This window comes from Mustelus asterias, chromosome 14 (assembly GCF_964213995.1).
Source record: "Mustelus asterias chromosome 14, sMusAst1.hap1.1, whole genome shotgun sequence".
In the NCBI taxonomy this organism is placed as follows: Eukaryota; Metazoa; Chordata; class Chondrichthyes; order Carcharhiniformes; family Triakidae; genus Mustelus; species Mustelus asterias.
Window position 1 is genome coordinate 78,350,917 of NC_135814.1, and position 24,953 is coordinate 78,375,869.

Sequence of the window (24,953 nt, forward strand, 5' to 3'; positions counted from 1 at the left end):
TCCCTGGAAAGACGGAGAATGAGGGGAGACCTAATAGAGGTGTACAAAATTATGAAGGATATAGATAGATAGACAGTGGGAAGCTTTTTCCCAGGTCGGAAGTGACAATCACGAGGGGTCACGGGCTCAAGGTGAGAGGGGCGAGGTATAACTCAGATATCAGAGGGATGTTTTTTACACAGAGAGTGGTGGGGGCCTGGAATGCGCTGCCAAGTAGGGTGGTGGAGGCAGACATGCTGGCATTGTTTAAGACTTGCCTGGATAGTCACATGAGCAGTCTGGGAATGGAGGGATACAAACGAATGGTCTAGTTGGACCAATGAGCGGCACAGGCTTGGAGGGCCGAAGGGCCTGTTTCCTGTGCTGTACTGTTCTTTGTTCTTTGGTATATTACTTGCTTAGTTAAAGTTCCCTATTAGTTAAATGAATAAATTGTTAAGAGTTTATCTTAAATTGAGTATCAGGTATATCTGTTAATTAACCACTAAACACTCGTTGGAGTTTAGAAGGATGAGGGGGGATCTTATGGAGACTTATAAGATAATGCGGGGGCTGGATAGGGTGGAGGCGGAGAGATTCTTTCCACTTAGTAAGGAAGTTAAAACTAGAGGACACAGCCTCAAAATAAAGGGGGGTCGGTTTAAGACAGAGTTGAGGAGGAACTTCTTCTCCCAGAGGGTGGTGAATCTCTGGAATTCTCTGCCCACTGAGGTGGTGGAGGCTACCTCGCTGAATATGTTTAAAGCGCGGATGGATGGATTCCTGATCGGTAAGGGAATTAAGGGTTATGGGGATCAGGCGGGTAAGTGGGACTGATCCACGTCAGATCAGCCATGATCTTATTGAATGGCGGGGCAGGCTCGAGGGGCTAGATGGCCTACTCCTGCTCCTATTTCTTATGTTCTTAATGAAGGACAGTTCACCTTCCCACACACTTTTCACAGATTACGAGGCAAGGTATTCCTCTTTGGGGGATTTGGCATTACTTCTTTAGGGGATCAACCTCCACATCATCACAGTTATGCCAGCCTTATTACTTTTGTCACAAACAGAGCAGTATTTTTGCCTTCCACTTGATTCCTTTGGTGGCACTTGTACTGTTCATAGAATCACAGAATCCCCATAGTGCAGAAGGAGGCCATTCAGCTGATCAAGCCTGCACCGATAACAATCCCACCCCGACCCTACTTCTGCAATCGCACACACCCTGCTATTCTCCCTGACACTAAGGGGGAATTTACCACAGTCACCAAACCTACACATCTTTGGACACAAAGGGACAATTTAGCATAGCCAATCCACCTAATCTGCACACGTTTGGATGGAGGGAGGAAATAGGAGCATCCAGTGGACACCCACACAGACACAGAGAGAACGTGCAAACTTCACACAGAGTGTCACCCAAGGCTGAAATTGAACCCAGGTCCCTGGCACTGTGAGGCAGCAGTGCTAACCACTGGCCCATGTTCTGTGAAGATTAATGGCTTTGGAGAGTAACACTTTTGAAGGACCTTTGTTAAGGTAACTTTGGAACGAGAGCAGTGAAAAGAGAACGTTGGTGTTGGTGTATCAATCAGTATCAACCTTGTCTAAACATGCCAAATGGCACGTCCTGATGACTTTGTATGATTGTCCAGGCTGATTAAGATGATTTAACATAACAGGCCAATTGGGAAGCTGACAGATAGTAATGCAGTAAGAAGTTTAACAACACCAGGTTAAAGTCCAACAGGTTTATTTGGTAGCAAAAGCCACACAAGCTTTCGGAGCTGCAAGCCCCTGGGGCTTGCAGCTCCGAAAGCTTGTGTGGCTTTTGCTACCAAATAAACCTGTTGGACTTTAACCTGGTGTTGTTAAACTTCTTACTGTGTTTACCCCAGTCCAACGCCGGCATCTCCACATCATGACTACCAGATAGTAATGCAATAGTGAACAACTTTACATTCCATTGAGTATTGCTGTGTGGAGTATAAAACCAGCATTCCAATTGATCCCAGGAGTTTTCTGCCCAAAGAGCTTGGCTAAAATTGCTCTCTATATGCTTAATAAGTGAAATCTCCTAAAATTGATTCTCCATGGAGGCACCTGAAAAAAATAACTACTAGAACTCTGATTTCCTTTCCGCTTCAAAAGAATAATGGACATACTGTAAAATTAACAGCACTTGAATGGACCACCAGGAATTGTACATGGTAGCTATGGCTGACTTGCACTCTCATTTTGTCCCTGTGTTGAGAAATTACCAGGCCTCTGCTCAAAATCTCTCCCTTTGAGACAGTTTGGTGTGTGAAAAGTCATCTGTGTCCTAGGACAATGAACAAAAGTTTTAACATTTTTTAAAAAATGTGTTTCTCTCTGACACCACAAACACAGTCTTTAGATTGCTTTAGTTACCAATTGAACATCAACAGTGACTCTTTCCTAAAGTTGCTTTTTACCTTGAGTGATTCCTCCTCCTCTTTATACACAGGATCTTGCTTGGTCAGAGGAGCGATAAACTCTACTGCGGTGAGAGGTTTTGTGTGCAGCTGCTTTATGCGGTGCTCCGTGAGAACATATTTCGCAGCTTGGCTAAAGTGTCCCTGGGTATACCCATCAGTGACCTTAGCTAGGGAACTCAGGTCCAATGAACTAGTCAAGATCCCACCATTTTGTTGAATTATGTTCTGCCATAACACTGTCACAAGAAACAAGAGAAGTCTAATTAGTTTACCCTGGCTGTAAACATTGCAAAGCATTAGTGATAGGTTGGAATTTTCTGTTGGGTGATATTTGTAGTGGAATGCTTAACATTTATTTCATGATATTACATCATCTGCTACTTTACAAAATGTGTTAGCTTGCATTTATTAAAACAGAAGATGCAAAAAGTTTGCAAAAACAGTGGGGGATTTTCTGTTCCCATTTTGTTTGGGTGAAATTGGTGACAAGAGAGGAATATCCCACAAGAGGCCCAAATTGCACGTCATGCTGATGCCATTGTTTTCACCCCCAGCCCCCCACAGGAATCCAGACGTTCAACGTCAGGAAACACAATACAATAAAATTTACATCTATTTAGCCTTGACATCTGATAATCCCTCCATGAAATGATGTATTCAGGACTGTGTGAATTACGACTGGTCTCCCATGGCATACACGTGGTGAGCAGACAGGAACATAGTAAATAGAAGCAGGAATAAACCATTCGGCCCTTGAAACCTGTTCCATCATTCATTTTGATCATGGCTGATCATCAAATTCAATATCCTGATCCCACCCTCTCCCCACATCCCTTGATCCCTTCAGCCCCAAGAACTGTATCTAATTCTCCCCGAAATCACACAATGTTTTGGCCTCAACTACTTTCTGTGGTAGTGAATTCCACAGATTCATAGAAACATAGAAGATAGGAGCAGGAGGCGGCCATGTGGCCCTTTGAGCCTGCTCCGCCATTCATTACGATCATGGCTGATCATCCAACTCAAGAGCCTAATCCTGCTTTCTCCCCATAACCTTTGATCCCATTCAGCCCAAGTACTATATCCAGCCGCCTCTTGAATACATTCAATGTTTTGGCATCAACTACTTCCTATGGTAATGAATTCCACAGGCTCACCTCCATCCTAAATGGTCTACCTTGAAATCTCAGATTGTGACCCCTGGTTCTGGACTCCCCCACCATCGGGAACATCCTCCTCCCATCTATCCTGTCTAGACCTGTTAGAATTTTCTAAGTCTCTATGAGATCCCCCCTCATTTTGTCTGAACTCCAGCGAAAACAATCCTAACCTAGTCAATCTCTCTTCATATATCAGTCCCACCATCAGTCTGCTAAACCTTTGCTGCACTCCTTCGAGAGCAAGAACATCCTTCCTCAGAAAAGGACACCAAAACTGCACACAATACTCTAGGTGTGGCCTCATCAAGGCCCTGTATAGTTGCAGCAACACATCCCTGCTCCTGTACTCAAAACCTCTCACAATGAAGGCCACATGCCATTTGCTTTCCTTACCTTGCCTGCTGCACCTGCATGCTTACCTTCAGTGACTGGTGCACAAGGACACCCAGGTACCACTGCACAGTCTCCCTCCCAATTTACAGCCACTCAGGTAGTAATCTGCCTTCTTGTTTTTGCTTCCAAAGTGAATAAACCTCACACTTATCCAAATATACTGCATTTGCCATTGATTAGCCCACTCATCCAACCTGTCCAGATCATTCTGAATGATCTCTGCATCCTCGTCACAGTTCACCCTCCCACCCAACTTGGTATCATCTGCAAACTTTGAGATGTTACATTTTGTTCCCTCATCCAAGTCATTAATATATATTGTGAATAGCTGGGGTTCCAACACCAATCCCTGTGGCACCCCACTACTTACTGCCTGCCAATTTGAAAAGCACCCATTAATTCCTACTCTTTGTTTCCTCTCTGCCAACCAATTTTCTATCTATCTCAATACACTTCCTCCATGCATTCCTCCCATGCGCTTATAATCTCTTGTACAATAATCTCTTGTGCAGGACTTTTTCAAACGCTTTCTGAAAGTCCAAATATACCACATTGATTGGTTCCCCCTTGTCAACTCTACCAGTTACATCTTCAAAAAATTCCAACAGATTTGTCAAGCATGATTTACCCTTCATAAATCCATGCTGACTCTGTCTGATCCTGTCACTGCTTTCTAAGTGCTCTGCTATAAAGTCCTTGATAATGGATTGGAGAATTTTCCCCACTACCGATGTTAAGCTTACTGGCCTATAATTCCCTGTTTTCTCTCTATATCCCTTTTTGAATATTGCAGTGACATTTGCTACCCTCCAATCTGCAGGGACTGTTCCAGAGTCTATAGAATCCTGGAAAATGACCACCAATGCATCCACTATTCCGAGAGCCACTTTCTTGAGTGCTCTGGGATGTAGATTATTAGGTCCTGGGGATTTATCTGCCTTCAATCCCATCAACTTTCCCAGCACCATTTCTCTATTAATATTGATCTCCCTCAGTTCTTCCCTCTCAATAAATCTTGTATTCTCCAACATTTCTGGCATCTGATTTGTGCACTCTTTTGTGAAGACAGAACCAAAGTATGTATTCAGTTGCTCGGCCATTTCTTTGTCCCCTATTATACATTCCCCCATTTCTGTCTGTAGGGGACCTACATTTGTCTTTACCAACCTCTTTCTCTTCACATAGTGTCTTAGTGTCAGTCTTTATGTTCACTGCAAGCTTACTTTCGTACTGTATTTTGCCCTTCTTAATCAATCCCTTGGTCCTTCTTTGCTGAATTCTAAACTGCTCCCAATCCTCAGACTTATTATTTTTCTTGGCCAATCTGTGTTCTTCTTCCTTAGATCGGATATTCTCTCTAATTTCCTTTGTAAGTCATGGATTGGCCCTCTTACCCATTTTGCTTTTGTGCCAGACAGGAATAAACAGTTGCTGCAGTTCCCCCATGCATTCCTTGAATGTTTCCCATTGCCTATTCACTGTCATCACTTTAAGTAACTCTCCCCAATCTATCAAGGCCAACTCATGCCTCATATCCTCAGTTTCCTTTATTAAGATTCAGCACCCTAGTCTCCGAATCAACTACTTCACTCTCCATCTTGATTAAAAAATTCTATCATGTTATGGACTTTCATCACCAAGGGGTCTCGTACATGAAGGGCGGCACGGTAGCACAGTGGTTAGCACTGCTGCTTCACAGCTCCGGGGTCCCGGGTTCGATTCCCGGCTCGGGTCACTGTCTGTGTGGAGTTTGCACATTCTCCTTGTGTCTGCGTGGGTTTCCTCCGGGTGCGCCGGTTTCCTCCCACAGTCCAAAGATGTGCGGGTTAGGTTGATTGGCCAGGTTAAAAATTGCCCCTTAGAGTCCTGGGATGTGTAGGTTAGGGGGATTAGCGGGTAAATATGTGGGGGTAGGGCCTGGGTGGGATTGTGGTCAGTGCAGACTTGATGGGCCGAATGGCCTCCTTCTGCACTGTAGGGTTTCTATGATTTCTATGATTCCCTTATCACCTGAATCTCTAATTTTGTGTTTAATGCCATTCCCAACATCACCATTGCAGTTTGGGGGTCTATATATGACACTCACTAATGTTTTTTGCCCCTTGATATTTCTCAACTCTACCCATACAGGCTCCACGTTGTCAGAGCTAATATCCTTTCTCACTATTGTGTTAATTTCCTCTTTAACCAGCAGTGCCACTCCACCACCTTTTCCTTTATGCCTGTCCTTCCTAAATATTGAATATCCTGGGACATTCAATTCCCATCCCTGGTCCCTTGATGAATAAGTATTATATTTACTTGAAAAGCATTCCATTAGAATCATATTTTATTTGGTATGTTACTTGTTTAGTTAAAGTTGCCTGTTAGTTCAATAAATAAATTGTTAAGTGCTTATTTTAAAGTGAGTGTCAGGTATTTCTATTTTAACCACTAAACGTTATCAAAGAACAGTTCATACCTTTCCACACACTTTTACGAGGTGAGGTATTACTTTTTAGGGGATTCAGTGTTACGTCTCAAAAACGGGGACAACCTCAAATCGTAACACAGTTGTAATGTCCCGGTGTCTTGAAGGGGGGATACCTGCATGGTGCAGTCAGGTACTGGCCTCATTTTTTCACGAGGCAGCACACATTTTGCCTGTTCCTGAAACTTTGTCTTGGCTCTGTCCTTTGAAAGTGTTTGCAATAATCTGTTGTCCTGCAACTACATATTTCTGGAGTATGTTCTCTAATATCCTCATGGTCATCATTGCATTTCCTTGATTGTCTGGTGGTAATATTAGAGTTCCTATATTGAAAAAGACCCTTTAACACCTGATGTACACAAGCATTCCCCAATGAGGACTGATTATATGAGATCCCTCCCTCTAGTTGGAGGACATTGCTGTTTGATGCCCTCTGTAGTTCTGAGCCCCTTTCCCTGCATTCTCACATAATAAGGCTATTTCAATGGCTTTTTTAAAAATCCAAACCGGGTTCTGCCAATAGCTTCATCTGGGTAGTTAGGTCATTTATGCCACATACAGTCTGTCTCACAACACTTCAATAAGAGATTGGACGTTCAGAGACTATTTACTCGGGTGGATGTAGCTGTTACTAGGGGCATAACTATAAGGTTCATGGTGGGAGATATGGGAGGGATGTCTGAGGTAGGCTCTTTACTCAGAGAGTGGTTGGGGTGTGGAATGGACTGCCTGCTGTGATAGTGGAGTCGGACACTTTAGGATAGGCACATGGAGCACATGGAGCACACCAGAATGATAGGGAGTGGGATAGCTTGATCTTGGTTTCGGACAAAACTCGGCACAACATCGAGGGCCGAAGGGCCTGTACTGTGCTGTACTGTTCTATGTCTATGTCTAAGCGATGGTGCAAATTCGCAATGATCTGCCAATTTCCATAACTTAGCCAAAAACTCAATGACAGATTCCCCAGGTATTCTTTCAGTCATGTTGAAGCGATATCTCTGGAATATAACAGATGGCTTTGGGTCATAGTGGTTTGTCACCAGGTCTATTAGCTCATTAAAAGTTTTTGAGTCGGGGCAGCTTGACAGGTCAGACATTTTAATCACTCTGAAAGTTGGGTTCTGCATGCCGTCAACAATATTAGCTTTTGATTTTTGTCTCCTTTAATGTTGTTAGCATGGAAGAAGTACAAAGAACAAAGAACAATACAGCACAGGAACAGGCCCTTCGGCCCTCCAAGCCCGCGCTGCTCCCTGGTCCAAACTAGACCATTCTTTTGCATCCCTCCACTCCCACTCCGTTCATGTGGCTATCTAGATAAGTCTTAAACGTTCCCAGTGTGCCCGCCTCCACCACCTTGCCCGGCAGCGCATTCCAGGCCCCCACCACCCTCTGTGTAAAATACGTCCTTCTGATATCCGTGTTAAACCTCCCCCCCACTCACCTTGAACCTATGACCCCTCGTGAACGTCACCACCGACCTGGGAAAAAGCTTCCCACCGTTCACCCTATCGATGCCTTTCATAATTTTATACACCTCTATTAGGTCTCCCCTCATCCTCCGTCTTTCCAGTGAGAACAAGCCCAGTTTACCCAATCTCTCCTCATAACTAAGCCCCTCCATGCCAGGCAACATCCTGGTAAACCTCGTCTGCACTCTCTCTAAAGCCTCCACGTCCTTCTGGTAGAGTGGCGACCAGAACTGGATGCAGTATTCCAAATGCGGCTGAACCAACGTTCTATACATCTGCAACATCAGACCTCAACTTTTATACTCTATGCCCCGTCCTATAAAGGCAAGCATGCCATATGCCTTCTTCACCACCTTCTCCACCTGTGACGTCACCTTCAAGGATCTGTGGACTTGCACACCCAGGTCCCTCTGCGTATCTACACCCTTTATGGTTCTGCCATTTATCGTATAGCTCCCCTCTACATTAGCTCTACCAAAATGCATCACTTCGCATTTATCTGGATTGAACTCCATCTGCCATTTCTTTGCCCAAATTTCCAGCCTATCTATATCCATCTGTAGCCTCTGACAATGTTCCTCACTATCTGCATGTCCAGCCAATTTCGTGTCGTCTGCAAACTTACTGATCACCCCAGTTACACCTTCTTCCAGATCGTTTATATAAATCACAAACAGCAGAGGTCCCAATACAGAGCCCTGCGGAACACCATTAGTCACAGGCATCCAGCCGGAAAAAGACCCTTCCACTACGACCCTCTGTCTTCTGTGACCAAGTAAGAAGTTTAACAACACCAGGTTAAAGTCCAACAGGTTTATTTGGTAGCAAAAGCCACACAAGCTTTCGGAGCTGCAAGCCCCTTCTTCAGGTGAGTGGGAATTCTGTTCACAAACAGAGCATATAAAGACACAGACTCAGTTTACATGAATAATGGTTGGAATGCGAATACTTACAACTAATCAAGTCTTTAAGAAACAAAACAATGTGAGTGGAGAGAGCATCAAGACAGGCTAAAAATATGTGTATTGTCTCCAGACAAGACAGCCAGTGAAACTCTGTGGGGGTTACAAATAGTGTGCCATGAACCCAATATCCCGGTTGAGGCCGTCCTCGTGTGTGCAGAACTTGGCTATCAGTGACCAAAAACCTATTTGGCTATCTGTGACCAAGCCAGTTCTCCACCCATCTAGCCACCTCCCCCTTTATCCCATGAAATCCAACCTTTTGCACCAACCTACCATGAGGTACTTTGTCAAACGCTTTACTAAAGTCCATATAGACGACATCCACGGCCCTTCCCTCTCACAAAACCATGCTGACTATCGTTAATGAGTTTATTCCTTTCTAAATGCGCATACATCCTATCTCTAAGAATCTTCTCCAACAACTTCCCCACCACGGACGTCAAGCTCACCTGCCTATAATTACCCGGGTTATCCTTCCTACCCTTCTTAAATAACGGGACCACATTAGCTATCCTCCAATGCTCTGGGACCTCACCTGTGTCCAGTGACGAGACAAAGATTTGTGTCAGAGGCCCAGCGATTTCATCTCTCGTCTCCCTGAGCAGCCTTGGATAGATTCCATCAGGCCCTGGGGATTTGTCAGTCTTTATATTCTCTAAAAAACCTAATACTTCCTCCCTTGTAATGGAGATTTTCTCTAACGGTTCAACACTCCCCTCCGAGACACTCCCAGTCAACACATCCCTCTCCTTTGTGAATACCGACGCAAAGTATTCATTTAGGATCTCCCCTACTTAAGACCATAAGACCATAAGACATAGGAGCGGAAGTAAGGCCATTCGGCCCATCGAGTCCACTCCACCATTCAATCATGGTTGATTTCAACTCCATTTACCCGCTCTCTCCCCATAGCCCTTAATTCCTCGAGAAATCAAGAATTTATCAATTTCTGTCTTGAAGACGCTCAACGTCTCGGCCTCCACAGCCCTCTGTGGCAATGAATTCCACAGACCCACCACTCTCTGGCTGAAGAAATTTCTCCTCATCTCTGTTCTAAAGTGACTCCCTTTTATTCTAAGGCTGTGCCCCCGCGTCCTAGTCTCCCCTGTTAATGGAAACAACTTCCCTACGTCCATCCTATCTAAGCCATGCATTATCTTGTAAGTTTCTATCAGATCTCCCCTCAACCTCCTAAACTCCAATGAATATAATCCCACGATCCTCAGACATTCATCGTATGTCAGGCCTACCATTCCTGGGATCATCCGTGTGAATCTCCGCTGGACCCGCTCCAGTGCCAGTATGTCCTTCCTGAGGTGTGGGGCCCAAAATTGCTCACAGTACTCCAAATGGGGCCTAACCAGTGCTTTATAAAGCCTCAGAAGTACATCCCTGCTTTTGTATTCCAAGCCTCTTGAGATAAATGACAACATTACATTTGCTTTCTTAATTACGGACTCAACCTGCAAGTTTACCTTTAGAGAATCCTGGACTAGGACTCCCAAGTCCCTTTGCACTTTAGCATTATGAATTTTGTCACCGTTTAGAAAATAGTCCATGCCTCTATTCTTTTTTCCAAAGTGCACGACCTCGCACTTGCCCACGTTGAATTTCATCAGCCACTTCTTGGACCACTCTCCTAAACTGTCTAAATCTTTCTGCAGCCTCCCCACCTCCTCAATACTACCTGCCCCTCCACCTATCTTTGTATCATCGGCAAACTTGGCCAGAATGCCCCCAGTCCCGTCATCTAGATCGTTAATATATAAAGAGAACAGCTGTGGCCCCAACACTGAACCCTGCGGGACACCACTTGTCACCGGTTGCCATTCTGAGAAAGAACCTTTTATCCCAACTCTCTGCCTTCTGTCTGACAGCCAATCGTCAATCCATGTTAGTACCTTGCCTCGAATACCATGGGCCCTTATTTTACTCAGCAGTCTCCCGTGAGGCACCTTGTCAAAGGCCTTTTGGAAGTCAAGATAGATAACATCCATTGGCTCTCCTTGGTCTAACCTATTTGTTATCTCTTCAAAGAACTCTAACAGGTTTGTCAGGCACGACCTCCCCTTACTAAATCCATGCTGACTTGTCCTAATCCGACCCTGCACTTCCAAGAATTTAGAAATCTCATCCTTAACGATGGATTCTAGAATTTTGCCAACAACTGAGGTTAGGCTAATTGGCCTATAATTTTCCATCTTTTTTCTTGTTCCCTTCTTGAACAGTGGGGTTACAACAGCGATTTTCCAATCCTCTGGGACTTTCCCTGACTCCAGTGACTTTTGAAAGATCATAACTAATGCCTCCACTATTTCTTCAGCTATCTCCTTTAGAACTCTAGGATGTAGCCCATCTGGGCCCGGAGATTTATCAATTTTCAGACCTTTTAGTTTCTCTAGCACTTTCTCCTTTGTGATGGCAACCATATTCAACTCTGCCCCCTGACTTTCCTGAATTGTTGGGATATTACTTCTTTGGGCTCTAAGCATAATTCCCCACTTTTGTCCCTGAGAGGTCCGATTTTTTCCCTGACAACCCTTTTGTTCCGAACGTATGAATAAAATGCCTTGGGATTCTCCTTAATCCTGTTTGCCAAGGACATTTCGTGACCCCTTTGCATGCACTCTGTATATTGGGCCCAGAGTTCCTCACTGGTATCATAGCGTTCAAGTTTCCTGAAAAAAGGCAGAATGGTTTTTTCATACTGGACGAGATTTTTGATTTACGGAGGTTGTCCGGAGGGAGAATTGGAGAAAAAGAAAATTCTCCTCGTCACCAATGTAGTAATTCAGCCAGACGCCAGTTTCCCATTGCCAAAGGCCTTTTATTGTGTACCAAAGAGAAGAGCCGCACTCGTGGCTTACTGCTAGACAGTCTACACCTCAGGACCTACAACACCGGTCCAGGTTGAGCAGCAGGTTTATAAGCCCCTGCTACCTGCTCCTAATCGGGGGAACCTCCGTTCGCTCAATAAGGAAACTCATACTCCACAAAGCCCACGGGGAGATCAATCGATGATCTTCATGTCCTTCATGGCCATCATAACATGAACATAGGTCCCTTAAAGAATGAGACTGGGGAAATAATATTGGGGAATCAGGAAGCAGCAGAGGAGTTAAACAAATACTTGCATTAGTCATCGAGGTAGAAGACATGAATAACATTCCAAAAATACGAAAGAATCAATAGAAAAGATGGTAAGAAAATCTGTTATTAAACTGGAGAGAGTGCAGAAGAGATTTACAAAGTTGTTGCTCGGACTCAAGGGACTGAGTTATAGAGTGAGATTGGATAGGCTAGGACGTTTTTCTTTGGAGCGTAGGAGACTGAGGAGTGATCTTACAGAGGTGCATAAGATCATGAGAGGCATGGACAGGGTGAATGCACTCAGTCTTTTTTCCCAGGGTTGAGGAATCGAGAATTAGAGGGCATAGGTTTAAGTTAAGAGGGGAAAGAATTAATGGGAACCTGAGGAACAATCTTTTTACACAAAGGGTGGTAGGCATGTGGAATGGGTTGCCAGAGGAAGTGGCTGAGGCAGGGACATTGACAACATTTAAGAAGCATTTGGACAGATACATGGATAGAAAAGCTTTCGAGGGATATGGGCCAAATGGTCGGCATTTTGTTGGCATGAACCAGTTTGGTCAAAAGGGCTGTATCCATGCCATAGATTCTATAATTCTATGATTCCAAGAAAAAACAAAATTGAGAAAATGTACAAGGGAAACTAATGGGGCCAAAGGCTGATAAGTCCCCTGGACCTGATGGGTTGCATCTCAGGATATTAAAAGATGCACTGATAATAATCTCCCAAGAATCCTTAAATTCTGGAACAGGCCCAGAGGATTGGAAAACTGCCTTATTCAAAAAGGGAAGGAGTCAAAAACAGGGATCTATAGGCCAGATAACTGAACTTCTGTCATTTGGAAAATGTTAGAGTCCATTATAAAGAATATAGAAAGCAGAACTTCCAGAAATACATAATATAATCAAGGAGAGCCAGCATGAATTACTGAAGGGGAAATCATGCCTGACAAATTTATTAGAATGCCTTGAGGTAGTATGAGCATGATTGATAAAGGGGAAGCAGAAGATGTAATCCACTTGGATATCCAAAAAGTGTTCGATAAGGGACGGCACAGTAGCACAGTGGTTAGCACTGCTGCCTCACAGTGCCAGGGACCCAGGTTCAATTCCGACCTCAGGTGACTATAAGTGTGGAGTTTGCACAATCTCCCCATGTCTACTTGGGTTTCCACCCCAGGTGCTCCGGTTTCCTCCCACAGTCCAAATATGTGCGGGTTAGGTTGATTGGCCATGCTAAATTGACCCTTAGTGTCAGAAGTATCAGAAGGGTAAATCCATGGTGTTATGGGGATAGGGCCTGGGTGGGATTGTTGTCGGTGCAGACTCGATGGGCTGAATGACCTCCTTCTGCACTGTAGGGATTCTATGATTCTTTAAGATTAAGAGCCCATGTTGTTGGGGGTAGTATATCAGCATGTACAGGAGATTGGCTATCTAATAAACATGATGTGGAGATGCCGGCGTTGGACTGGGGTAAGCACAGTAAGAAGTCTCACAACACCAGGTTAAAGTCCAACAGGTTTATTTGGTAGCAAATACCATAAGCTTTCGGAGCGCTGCTCCTTCGTCAGATGGAGTGGTTATCTGACGAAGGAGCAGCACGCTCCGAAAGCTTATGGTATTTGCTACCAAATAAACCTGTTGGACTTTAACCTGGTGTTGTGAGACTTCTTACTGTATCTAATAGACGACAGAGAGTTGGGGTAAGAGGAACATTTTCAGGATGGCAACCTGTAACCAGTGGAGTGCCACAGGGATCACGGCTGAGGCCATAATTATTTACAACATATATTAATGACTTGGACAAGGGAAGTGAAATACACTATTGCCAAGTTTGCAGATGACACAAAGCGTCTACAGAGGGGTAGAGACAGGTTAGGTTTTTTTTTATTCATTGGTGGGACATAGGTGTCACTTGATGGGCCAGCATTTGTTGCCTATTCCAAATTGCCCATTTCAGAGGGCAGTTGAGAGACAGTCGACCACATTGCTGTGGGTCTGGAGTCACATGTAGGACAGATCAGGTAAATATGGCAGATTTCCTTCCCTAAAGGGCGCTTGTGAACCACATGCGTTTTCTGACAGACGACAATGGTTTCATGGTCATCAGTAGATTCTTAATTCCAGATATTTTTTGTGGAATTCAAATTTCACTATCTGCCATGGTGGGATTCAAACTTAGGTCCCCAGAACATTAGCCAAGTTTCTGGATTAACAGCCTAGTGATAACACCATTAGGTGAATGAGCAAAAGTTAGCAGGTAGAATATAATGTGGCAAAATGTGAACTTATGCACTTTGGTAGCTCTGACATCCATCATTATGAATTGCTTCAAAAGGTTAGTCATGGCATGAATCAATTCAGCCTCCCGATTTTCCTGGATCACTACAGTTCGCCTTCTGTCGCAACAGGTCCACATCAGATGCCATCTCCCTGGCCCTGCACTCAACCCTGGAACACCTAGATAACAAAGACACCTATGCCAGACTCCTATTTATTGACTACAGCTCAGCCTTCAACACTATTACTCCTACAAAACTCAACTCTAAACTCCGTGGCCTGGGTCTCGGCTCCTCCCTCTGCGACTGGATCCTGAATTTCCTAACCCACAGACCATAATTAGTAAGGATAGGCATCAACCTCCTCCAAGATCAACCTCAACACCAGTGCCCCACAAGGCTGCGTCCTCAGTCCCCAACATACTCCTTATGACTGTGTGGCCAAATTCCCCTCCAATTCGATTTTCAAGCTTGCTGGTGATACCACCATGGTGGGTCGGATCTCAAACAATGACGAGACAGAGTACAGGAATGAGATAGAGAATCTGGTGAACTGGTGTGGCAACAATAATCTCTCCCTCAATGTCAACAAAACAAAGGAGATAATCATCGACTTCAGGAAACAAAGTGGAGGACATGCCCTGACTACATCAATGGGGACAAAGTAGAAATGATCGAGAGCTTCAGGTTTTTGGGTGTCCAGATCACCAACAACCTGGCCTGGTCCCCCCATGCCGACACTATAGTTAAGAAAGCCCAGCAATGCCTCTACTTTCTCAGAAGACTAAGGAAATTTGGCATATCAGCTACGACTCTCAGCACCTTTCACAGATGCACATAGAAAGCATTCTTTCTGGCTTTATCACAGCTTGGTATGGCTCCTGCTCTGCCCAAGACCGCAAAAAACTACAAAGGGTTGTGAATGTAGCCCAATCCATCACGCAAACCAGCCTCTCATCCATTGACTCTGGATGGTAATTTACCATTGTGTTGCGCCTGTTTTCGGACGCTAAAAATTGATTAAGTCGGGTGTGAGGCGATTAGCGCGATCTGAATCCGTTTTCACGCCGGTTCCCACTTTACTAAGGCCAAAATACTGGCGCGCTTGGGAACCCGCCCAAAACGGATGCCATGTCAATTTAAATATTTTTGCACACATATCAATCCCATTGGCGAGCTGCACGACCCAATCTAGCAGCATGCCTGCCTTTACCACTGCGTCCACCCCAGCCAGATCGGTCTGGAACAGACATGCTCCATAAAAGTCGGATTCTGGCGCTCCATCAGTGAGAGTTAGTGAGGAGGTAAGTGCCTTCTGTTGGACGGCTCCATGCTGCTCACAGAGCGTTGTTTCATGGCGACAATGTTGCGTTTCGGGTCGGGAGGGGTCTGCAAGTGCGTAGGGGGGTGGTGGGCTTGCTGATTATGGTGTCCAATGTCCAATTTGTAGCATGGACTCTGGCAGCACTGACCTTGGGTCCTAGGGATGTTGCTGGGTCCTACTGCATGCAGCACTCATCCATGTGCTGGAAGCCCTTTGAAATAGCAGTGCTGCAGCCTCAGGACTTTTCAAGCAGCAGTGTATTTGGTCAATACTGCATGAGTTCTGGGTGTGTGTTACTGGAGGGAGGATGGGGAGGGCTGTGTTCCTGGGGTGCTTTTGAGGGGGTGGGGGGGAGGGTGGGGGGGCTGCCACTCTGCCTGCGATTGGTGGGGAGGGTAGCACTGCCACTCTGCCTGCAATCGCTGGGTGGGGGGGGGAGCAATAAGGGGGTCAGTAATGTTGTGGGGAGGGTCCAATGCCCATGGGGGCCAGATGGGAGGCATTATCCGGCTCGGGAGGGATCTGTCAGCAGAGCTGCGTGAGTTTATTTTTTTTCTGCGCATGCACAGTTGGAGGCTCCGGTTGGAGCAGCAGGCTTTTGGGCGTGTTAAGCCCCGCCCACAGGCTTCTGCAGCGAGAATTAGACTCGCCCAAAATTTTGCAGCCAGAGTGTGCATATGGGGGGGCCTAAAAACACACCCAAAAAACGGATCCGAAACTCTGCCAGTTTCAAGTCCGCCCGGCACTTAGACAAAAAATGGTAATATACCACCCTCTGCCTCGTAAAAGCAGCCAGCATAAATAAGGACCCACGCATCCTGGACACACTTACTTCCACCTTCTTCTCTCGGTAAAAAGATACAAAATTCTGAGGTCACCTACTAACCGACTCACGAACAGCTTCTTCCCTGCTGCCAGATGAATGGACCTATCTCGCATCAAGTTGATCTTTCTTTACACGCTAGCTATGACTCCAACACTATATTCTGCACTCTCTCCTTTCCTTCTCTATGAACGGTGTGCTTTGTCCGTATAGCATGCAAGAAACAATACTTTTCATTGTATACTAATACATGTGACAATAATAAATCAAATCAAATCAAAAGAATGTTGGCCTTTCTTTCAAAGGGAATGGAGTATAAATGTAGGGAAATCTTGCTAAAACTATGAGACAATAATTAGACCACACCTGGAAAACTGTGAACAGTTTTTATCTTGTCTAAGGAAATATATGCTGACATTGGATGCAGTCCAGAGAAGGCTCCCTTGGTTGATGCCAGGAATAGAGGTTGAGTGGGTTGGACTTGTACTCATTGGAGTTGGAAAGAATGAGAGGCAACCTTATTGAGACATATACATTTCTCAAGGGGTTTGACAGGGTAAATACTGAGAGGTTGTTCCTCTTGTGGGAGAGTCTAGGACCAACAGGCATAATCTCAGAGTAAGGGGTGATCCACTTAAACCAGGATGAGCGGTCGCACAACACCAGGTTATAGTCCAGGTGAAGTGTCTGGACCTGACGAAGAATCAGCACTCCGAAGGCTTGTGATTTCAAATAAACCTGTTGGACTATAACCTGGTGTCATGTGACCTCTCACCTTGCCACTCCAGTCCAACACCGGCATTTCCACATCATTTAAGACAGAGATGAGGAAGAATTTCTTCTCTCAGAGTGTAGTGAATCTATGGAATTCTTTACTGCAGAGGGCTATAGACATTAGGTCGTTAAGTATGTTAAAGGATAAGATAGACAGATTTTTAATGTTATGGGGATAAGACAAGAAAAGGAGGTTGAGGATTATCATATCAAATCAGTCATGACCATTGAATGGTGGAGCAGACTAGATGGGTCAAATGGCCTATTTCTATTCCTATGTCTCATCGTCTCAATAACCACCCCCCCACCCAACCACGCCTTCCTGCCACTTTGGCCCTCTGACCCCTGACCCTCAGTACCCCCCAACCCCCAAAGCCCTTTGACACTTGCCATAACCCACCCTGACCGTCCAACTCTGCCTTGCCCTCTGATTCTCCACTCCCCACTGGGCCTCTGAATTACTCGACCTTCAGATTCCCTCGTGACCCTCCGATTTCCTGCCTGAACCTCCAATTGTCCCATGACTCTCTGACATACCCTCGCCTTTTGTTTCCTCCCCCCACCCTCCATTGACCCTCTGAAACCCCCATTCAGCTTGATCTCAGTATCCTACTCAGCTTCCACCTACTCAGCTGCATCCTACTCACACTGCTGCTCTACCCATCCTGCCACCAGCCATCCTGCCACTCTTCCTACTCTGCCACCTTCCCCATTTATCTGTTTACCTCGTTCACACTTATTCACTAACACAATGAAAAGCTAATGAAATGTTCCAAAGCTTTTCAGTGTGTCAGTGAATCAAGACTTACTAAAACATGATGTCCAGTGTCATAAAAGGATGGCTCAGCTTCCCCAACAATCCTGCACTACGAAGGAGGTTTCACAGCACAGATTTTCTCCACATTTTTGAACACTGGGCCAGAAATGTGGTGCTCCATCTTTATGTAAAAAAAATAGGAGTGGGATGACAATCTGACAATAATTACCACTCCTTGGATAATTAGACCAAAACCATTTGTTCGGAATACATATGCATGGCAGAATAATGAACAGCTCTGTCTGAAAGTGAAAAGAATAAAAAAACACAATTAAGAATGGCACATTGTAAAAAAAGTCAAAATGGGGCACAAAGTTCATCATCTGAAATTGTTGAACTCAGTGTTGCGTCCAGATGGCTGAAAACTGCCGAATCGGAAGCTGAGGTCCTGAAGTTTATGTTGAGCTTCTTTGGAACACTGCAGCAGGTCAAAGTGAAAGCAAAGTGGCAAATTAAAATGGTAAGTGGTATGATGGCCACGGACAATACGGGAATCATAATAGATCTGCCCCCATGGAGCTCATGGAATATGAATTCCCCTACGGAGCGAATGGAGGCTCAACCAATAGGAAAGGATCAATGGGAGTTTAAAACTGTTGCCTCTACCCAGATTGAGGACTGTGGGTCTCGGGCTTTGACTCGTGTGCCATAGCTGCAGCAGTGGTGCTTTATTCACTGTGTAAATAAAGGGTGTTGGTGACAGAAGACTGGACTTGGTGAAATTATTACATAGGCGATGAGGAGTAAGATTACTTTTTTCTTCTCTTTCATCATCTTCATCATTAAGACAAGTAATTCTCCTCCGGTAAGAAAAAATGTCTCTTTTTGATAAACTTGAAACCTGTGATGCAAGCATAGAAGACTGGGCCTAATATGCAGAGTGCATGCATTACTTCTTCCAAGCTAATAATATTAAGGGAAATGAACAACAGAAAGTAATCCTGCTGATGGCATGCGGGGTCCTGGCATTCAGCGTGATACAAAGTCTGACCTATTCAGATGCCCCTGACTCGAAAACCTTTAACAAGTTAGTAGACTTGACAAATGGCTATGACAAAGCAAAACCCTCTATTATAAGAACATAAGAAATAGGAGCAGGAGTAGGCCATCTAGCCCCTCGAGCCTGCCCCGCCATTCAATAAGATCATGGCTGATCTGAAGTGGATCAGCTCCTCTTACCCGCCTGATCCCTATAACCCTTAATTCCCTTACCGATCAGGAATCCATCTATCCGTGATTCAAACATATTCAACGATGTAGCCTCCACCACTTCAGTGGGCAGAGAATTCCAGAGATTCACCACCCTCTGAGAGAAGAAGTTCCTCCTCAACTCTGTCCTAAACTGACCCCCCTTTATTTTGAGGTTGTGCCCTCTAGTTCTAGCTTCCTTTCTAAGTGGAAAGAATCTCTCCACCTCTACCCTATCCAGCCCCTTCATTATCTTATAGGTCTCTATAAGATCCCCCCTCAGCCTTCTAAATTCCAACGAGTACAAACCCAATCTGCTCAGTCTCTCCTCATAATCAACACCCCTCATCTCTGGTATCAACCACTTTAACACAGCAGAGCGAACCCCTGCTGAATATTTCACTGAATTTTAGACCAGGTTATAAAAATTGGAAGAGGACTGTGAATTCAGTCACCCCTTAAAGACACGTTGCGAGTCAGATTGGTATGTGGAATGAACAACATGACAGCTCAAAAAGAATTATTGGTAGAACCCAACCTGGATCTAAAAAAGGCCATTGAAATAACTCTATCAAAGTTCATCATCTGAAATTGTTGAACTCAATGTTGACTCCAGAAGGCTGAAAAGTGCCTAATCGGAAGCTGAGGCCTGAAGTTTGTGTTGAGCTTCACTGGAACACTGCAGCAGGCCAAAATGAAATCAAAGTGGCAAATTAAAATGGCAAGTGATATGATGGCTACAGATAATACAGGGGGTCATAAATAGATCTCCCCAGGGAGAGAAAGGAGCTCAGGAACTACTTGGGTCTCAGACAGCAGTTTCCTCCGATTAGGGGGAGGAACTCATAAGAACATAAGAACTAGGAGCAGGAGTAGGCCATCTGGCCCCTCGAGCCTGCTCTGCCATTCAATAAGATCATGGCTGATCTTTTCGTGGACTCAGCTTCACTCACCATAACCCTTAATTCCTTTACTGTTCAAAAATGTATCTATCCTTGCCTTAAAAACATTCAATGAGGTAGCCTCAACTGCTTCACTGGGCAGGGAATGTGAAGAAATTCCTCCTCAACTCAGTCCTAAATCTGCTTCCCCTTATTTTGAGGCTATGCCCCCGAGTTCTAGTTTCACCCGCCAGTGGAAACAACTTTCCTCCTTCTATCTTATCTATTCCCTTCATAATCTTATATGTTTCTATAAGATCTCCCCTCATTCTTCTGAATTCCAAAGAGTAGAGCCCCAGTCTACTCAGTCTCTCCAATGCCAGTATATCCTTTCTCAAGTCATAGAGTCACAGAGGTTTACAGCATGGAAACAGGACCTTCGGCCCAACTTGTCCATGCACCCTTTTTTTTAAAACCCCTAAACTAATCCCAATTGCCCGCATTTGGCCCATATCCCTCTATACCCATGTAACTATCTAAATGCTTTTTAAAAGACAAAATTGTACCCGCCTCTACTACTACCTCTGGCAGCTTGTTCCAGACACTCACCACCCTCTGTGTGAAAAAATTGCCCCTCTGGACACTTTCGTATCTCTCCCCTTAAAACTATGCCCTCTAGTTTTAGACTCCCCTACCTTTGGAAAAAGATATTGACTATCTCGCTGATCTGTGTCCCTCATTATTTTATAGACCTCTATAAGATCACCCCTCAGCCTCCTACGCTCCAGAGAAAAAAGTCCCAGTCTATCCAGCCTCTCCTTATAACTTATAAGTAAGGAGACTAAAACTGTACACAGCACTCCTAACAACAACTCATGCAACATTCACTCCTCAACTGAGAGCATTTGTGTTAATCAGAGAATCTATTGCAATGTTGGAGCCTAAGTAGCATCTCCAGGCAGTCAAAGAAAGACAGTGATGGTCTTAATATTACTGTGGAACATGTTCCAGAAGGTTTTGGTGCCAAACAATGGACTATTACAAACACTGCAAAAGTCCATATCCACAACCAAGGTAAAGTTATAGGGACAGGCAAAATGCATGTTGTTTAGGAAAGTGGCTGAGGCCAGTACGGTCTGGTACCTTGGAGGTATGTCCACTATTAGAGACAGGGACGATGCAATTAAACTGCATCTCCACGACAAAGGTTGCCCACATAATGGTGGAGCCATTAGTCAATGGCCATGCATTAAAAATGGAGGATGGAGGTGGACACCCATAGTATCATAGAATCATAGAAACCCTACAGTGCAGAAGGAGGCCATTCGGCCCATCGAGTCTGCACCGACCACAATCCCACCCAGGCCCTACCCCCACATATTTTACCTGTTAATCCCTCTAACCTACGCATCTCAGGACTCTAAGGGGCAATTTTTAACCTGGCCAATCAACCTAACCCGCACATCTTTGGACTGTGGGAGGAAACCGGAGCACCCAGAGGAAACCCACGCAGACACGAGGAGGATGTGCAAACTCCACACAGACAGTGACCCGAGCCGGGAATCGAACCCGGGACCCTGGAGCTGTGAAGCAGTAGTGCTAACCACTGTGCTACCGTGCCGCCCACTGTGGTTTCTTTTGCATTTGAGGATTTGCTAGCATTTGCTAGCACTGAATTCCAGAACATCATGTTTCTAATGGCATCACCCGTCATCAAATGGTTTGGATGAATGGGCGGTGCAGACTTTTAAGCTCAGCATGAAGAAACAACCCTCAGTGTCCATAGAGACCAAACGGGCATGGTTTCTATTTGACCATAGGATTACCCCTCACGCAACGACAGGAATTCCCCAACAGAACTGTTAATGGGCTGGAGGCTTTGGACGTGACAAAACCTACTAATCCGAAACCTGGCAGGGAGAGTAGAGGTCCCAACAAGAGTACCAGAAGAAAAATCATGATTCTGTAAGGACAGAAAGAATGTTCAAAACCAGCAACCTGGTTCAGGTGAATAATCTCAGCTGGGTCCCTGGGATCCTAACAGAGAAAACGGGGCCCATATCTTATAAAGTAAAAATGCAGGGCAAAGTTGTAAAGAATTACCACAGGTATAGGGACCCTGTGTGAATGCAGGCCCCACTACCAGCCAGGGAGATGGCCGCTGCCAGCATCGGGCCACAACTTGAAGCCGACACTATGCCTGCTCCTCCAGGTGATTAGAACACAGATTCCGAGATTGAAGTGAAAGAAGCCCCAAGTGAAGCAGAGCCTCAGGAAGAATCTACGTTTGTGGCTTTACAATGGTCCCTCCAAAAACAAAGTTCTCCAATTCAGTTCACACCACTAGATCGGGTCCCATCTTCAACTGACCTCAGGCTGAGCAATGGAAAGGGCCTTCCCGCAGCAGGGGTATTGGGAGAGAAACATGTTATGATGGAAATGGGGGATGCGGGGTAATCTCCCCGTGAACGTCATGGAATATGAATTTCTCTATTGAGTGTGCGGAGGCTGGCACAATAGGAAAGGAGCAGCAGGAGTTTAAAACCAAGGAAAAAAAAAATTATTCATTGCAAGTAGACTTACATTAACACTGCAATGAAGTTACTGTGAAAATCCCCTAGTCGCCACACTCCGGCGCCTGTTCGGGTACTCTGAGGGAGAATTTAGCATGGGCAATACTGTAGATCTTGGGGCTTTGACTTGCGTACCATAATCGGAGTAAATAAAGGGTGTTGGTGACGAAAGGCTGGCCTTGGCAAGGTTATTACAGCAAGCAAATGGAAGTTTGGAGTCATGCATGTAGATTGAATGGGAGTGTTCCAGAAAGCAGTAATCCAATTTGCGGTTAGTCTCTCCAGTGCAAAACGCTTTGTGAAGCGAAGACAATATACCAAATTGAAAAAAGTACAAGTGAAACATTATTTTATTTACTTTATCTGGAAGGCCTTTTTAGACCTTGGATGGTGAGGATTTCAAGCTTGCTTCAGTTCTGTAGAAAAGTCATATACAACTTGGAACTTTTATGGTTTGTCTTTCCACAGATGCTATCAGACCTGCTGAGTATTTCCAGCACTTTCCGCTTTTATTTATGATTTACAAAAATTGGTTGAGCACTTTGTTCTCTCACTCTAAATGTCACTGTGTAGAGAGAGATAACTAATTAGACTCTTTCATGTTTCAGATTCAAGAAAATACTTTCCTGAAATTGCACACGTGCACCGATAACCCGGGTACAGCAAGTGTCAGGAAATTGAGCTGGCCAGTTCACCTAGCTGAATTTCCTTCCCTTTATGTAAACAGAGGAGAAAGACTTGACTTGTGGTCTACTATATTTTCCATTTTTCATTGCATCTAAGTAATATAGTGAACCAGTGCATAGATCCAGGAACATCTCTATAAAAGGATCTGTACTCACCAAAACGAGAGGTATAGTCAGGTCTAGGAATTAGCACAATTTTCTGGAAACCTCGACAGAAGGACTTCAATTCTGCATCAAAGGGTCGTTGCGTTGTGCCCACAATGAGAACACGATCTCCTGCCTTAATGGATTTGAGTATTTTTGGGAAAGATTTCTTTAACCGCTTTGGTTCCAGCTACACAAGATGACATAGGGAGAAATTTGATGCTACAAGCACAGAAAAGAAGGCTGACACTAAACAACTGAATTTTTCACAATCTTTTTGCAAAGTGTTAAAATTTGTACTGTCTTGTTTAAAAAGGTTGCCAAGTATGGTTTGATATTTTACTAAGGTCTAAGGTCCACAGGTGAAAAAAATGTAGATGGATTATTTGTCTCACAAAGTGGTTGTTTATACTGCTACGATGGAACAATTGGAAAAAGTGCTGGATACTGTGCGATCGATCCAAAAACCTTCAATTTAGTGAGGCCATCATACTTCAGGAGCAATGCACTTGCAAGGAGCCCAAACACATTGGCTGTAATACTGCATCAATTAGATGCTGTAATACTGCATCAATTAGTTCATAACTTTTATTTTTTAAACAGCAACTTCACATTGGTTGCACAGTGCCAGAGACCCAGGTTCGATTCCTGCCTTGGGTGACTGTGTCAAGTTTGCACATTCTCCCCATGTCTGCATGGGTTTTCTCGGAGTGCTCTGGTTTCCTCTCACAGTCCAAAGATGTGCAGGTTAAGTGGATTAGCAATGGTAAATGCATGGGGTTACGGGGATAGGATGGTCCTTGGTAAGATGCTCTTTTGAATAGTTGGTGCAGACCCAATGGGCCAAATGACCTCCTTCTGCACCATCGGGATTCTATGATTCACAACTTGGGCCAGTTAATAGCCTCAATATTACTTATTGTGAAAACCTGCACATACCTCCTTTTCCATCTTTGGAACCTTCTTATAGAACATTTTTTCTGCATTATCAATCCACACAACGGAAGGCTGTAACAGGCGAGCAACCTGAGTAAAATCACACCACCAGCAAGCTTTGGATTAAAACATATATGATGCAAAAACATTGGAGAGTTGAAAACATCTCATTCAACTTGAAAAATTAAGCAGTGGGAAATATTTGACAACACAATGCACTAAACAGAAGATAAATATGGGGCAGGATTTTAAGGCCTTGCTCGCCTCGAAACTGTAAAATCCCGCCCAAGTTCAATGGACCTTTCCATTATCCGCCCCTTGCCAGCTCCAATTCCCGTTGCAGGCGGTACGGTAACATTTCAGCCATAGTTGCTTATTTACTCTCGCCACCTCCCCTCTCTTTCTTGAAAAGCGGTGTAACATTTGCTAACTTCCAATCTCATGGGACCATTCCAAATCCAAAGAATGTTAGAAAATCATAGCCAATACATCCACTATCTCTGAACCGAGGGCACATCATTGCCCAGGGGT

The 24,953-nt window shown here is 44.6% G+C and overlaps 1 protein-coding gene across 1 annotated transcript in view; it reads right to left on the bottom strand.

The window, feature by feature from the left end:
* Nucleotides 1-24,953, bottom strand: part of LOC144503791 (dynein regulatory complex protein 11-like) — a 531,388-nt gene that overhangs the window by 18,803 nt on the left and 487,632 nt on the right. The window contains exons 16-18 of the mRNA XM_078228677.1: nucleotides 24,426-24,512; nucleotides 23,499-23,676; nucleotides 2,439-2,677 (exon numbers count right to left, since the gene is read on the bottom strand). Of these exons, the coding sequence (XP_078084803.1) occupies nucleotides 2,439-2,677; nucleotides 23,499-23,676; nucleotides 24,426-24,512 (504 nt within the window). The remainder of the gene's footprint in view (nucleotides 1-2,438; nucleotides 2,678-23,498; nucleotides 23,677-24,425; nucleotides 24,513-24,953) is intronic.